Source organism: Alnus glutinosa, chromosome 1 (assembly GCF_958979055.1).
Source record: "Alnus glutinosa chromosome 1, dhAlnGlut1.1, whole genome shotgun sequence".
Taxonomy (NCBI): Eukaryota; Viridiplantae; Streptophyta; class Magnoliopsida; order Fagales; family Betulaceae; genus Alnus; species Alnus glutinosa.
The window spans coordinates 14,841,006-14,842,448 of NC_084886.1; the positions used below are offsets into that span (position 1 = coordinate 14,841,006).

Consider the following 1,443-nt stretch of genomic DNA (forward strand, 5'->3'; position numbering starts at 1 on the left):
GGTCGAGTCACTTTCATTCATTGTTTTGTGAGTAGTCGAATTACTTTTATCGTGTATTTTGTAATTGTTTGATCATGCAATCAATTATTTTGAGGAATCGAACCACTTCTTTGAAGATAATTGGACGAAGAAGAGATAGAAAAGGAAGTGATTGTTTTTGTTTCACTAAAACTAATGACATGACATAATCATGACTGTTCATCGGCCTTAAGAGAATTAAAAGCTCAACAATTTTGTGGAATTATAAGGAATATAGAGTAGAGATATGTTATTTGTATAATTCTTACATAATAATTGTACAACAATCCTGATGTGTCTAATATTTAAAAAAAAAATTAAAAAAAATTAAAAATATTAGACACAATAACGTTATGGTGCAAAATTATTGTGTAGCTCACATATTTTTATAAAGCATAGATACCCCTTCACCTTTTACATGAATCACGCGTGGGAATCCATGGTCAATAAATAAAGCGAAGAATTCAACAAAATACCCAAGACTCCGTTAGGAAACAAAAAATCTTGGCTGTAAAGCCGAGCCGTTATCCCTTCCCCTTTTTTGACTCTTTCTGGACCCCATTAAGCTGTTCACCCCACGCCCCTTTATATACACCCCCCACACGCCCCCCTCTCTTTCACATCTCAGCTCCAAACAAGGCCAATTAGCCAAAACCAAAACCAAACACACATCTGAACCAGTGTTCTTCATCCATGGCCGATGCACAGAGGAGTAAGTCCGGCAGCGGGAACCGGCGCCAGCCCAGCCGGCTGCAGCGGCGGGCCCCGTCGCTACAAATCAGCGCACCCGTCTCTAATTGGAACGTGGCCATCCCGCTCCTATCTCCGCTTGCCACGTCCCCGACGTCCCCGAACCTGTTGAACGATCGGATGGCGGAGACGAAGCCGAGGGAGGATCCGAGGCAGCAAGGCGCCGAGGCCGAGAAAGTGGCTTTCAAGAAATGGCAGCACCCGGCGGCTCCCTTCTGCTACGAGCCGGCGCCGCGGGTCCGACCCTTCGTGCCGGCGTAGACAGGAGTAGATAGGGGGTAATAGGATTGTATGATTGGCAAATAGTATGTAGATCTAACGGTGTGAGTTGGAAGAGTTTTTTTGATCAACATTGACATGATCGAGTTTGTGCAAGCTGTATACAGGGTTAAATAATTTATTGCGGTTATAAAACAAACTTGCTTTTGTACATATATTTACTGAGTGGGGCAGGTTTTTAGGTAAGTTTGGGTTCAAATTTCTAAACTCTTTTTTAACTCTTTCTTAGTATACACACAACCATTTTTTTAATGGAAAAAATGATTTCCAATCTGAATAATTAAGTGCATTTGTAACTTGTAAATCAAGGAAACAAATGAATGCCTCCAAGCAATCAATTTGCACTTGCTCGATGGGGGAAGACATCTGGATTCCGGAGCATGACCACCATCCGAT

General features: G+C 42.1%; 1 protein-coding gene across 1 annotated transcript; it reads left to right on the forward strand.

Moving 5' to 3' along the window:
- Positions 1–630: 630 nt before the first annotated feature.
- Positions 631–1,202, forward strand: LOC133874197 (uncharacterized protein At4g14450, chloroplastic-like). Its single transcript, XM_062312055.1, has one exon. It carries the CDS (start codon positions 712–714, stop codon positions 1,027–1,029), a length of 318 nt encoding a protein of 105 aa, XP_062168039.1. The 5' UTR covers positions 631–711; the 3' UTR covers positions 1,030–1,202.
- Positions 1,203–1,443: the final 241 nt, after the last annotated feature.

Bases quoted from the DNA above. Each gene is read 5' to 3' on its own strand.
- LOC133874197 (XM_062312055.1), top strand. From the start codon at position 712: ATGGCCGATGCACAGAGGAGTAAGTCCGGCAGCGGGAACCGGCGCCAG.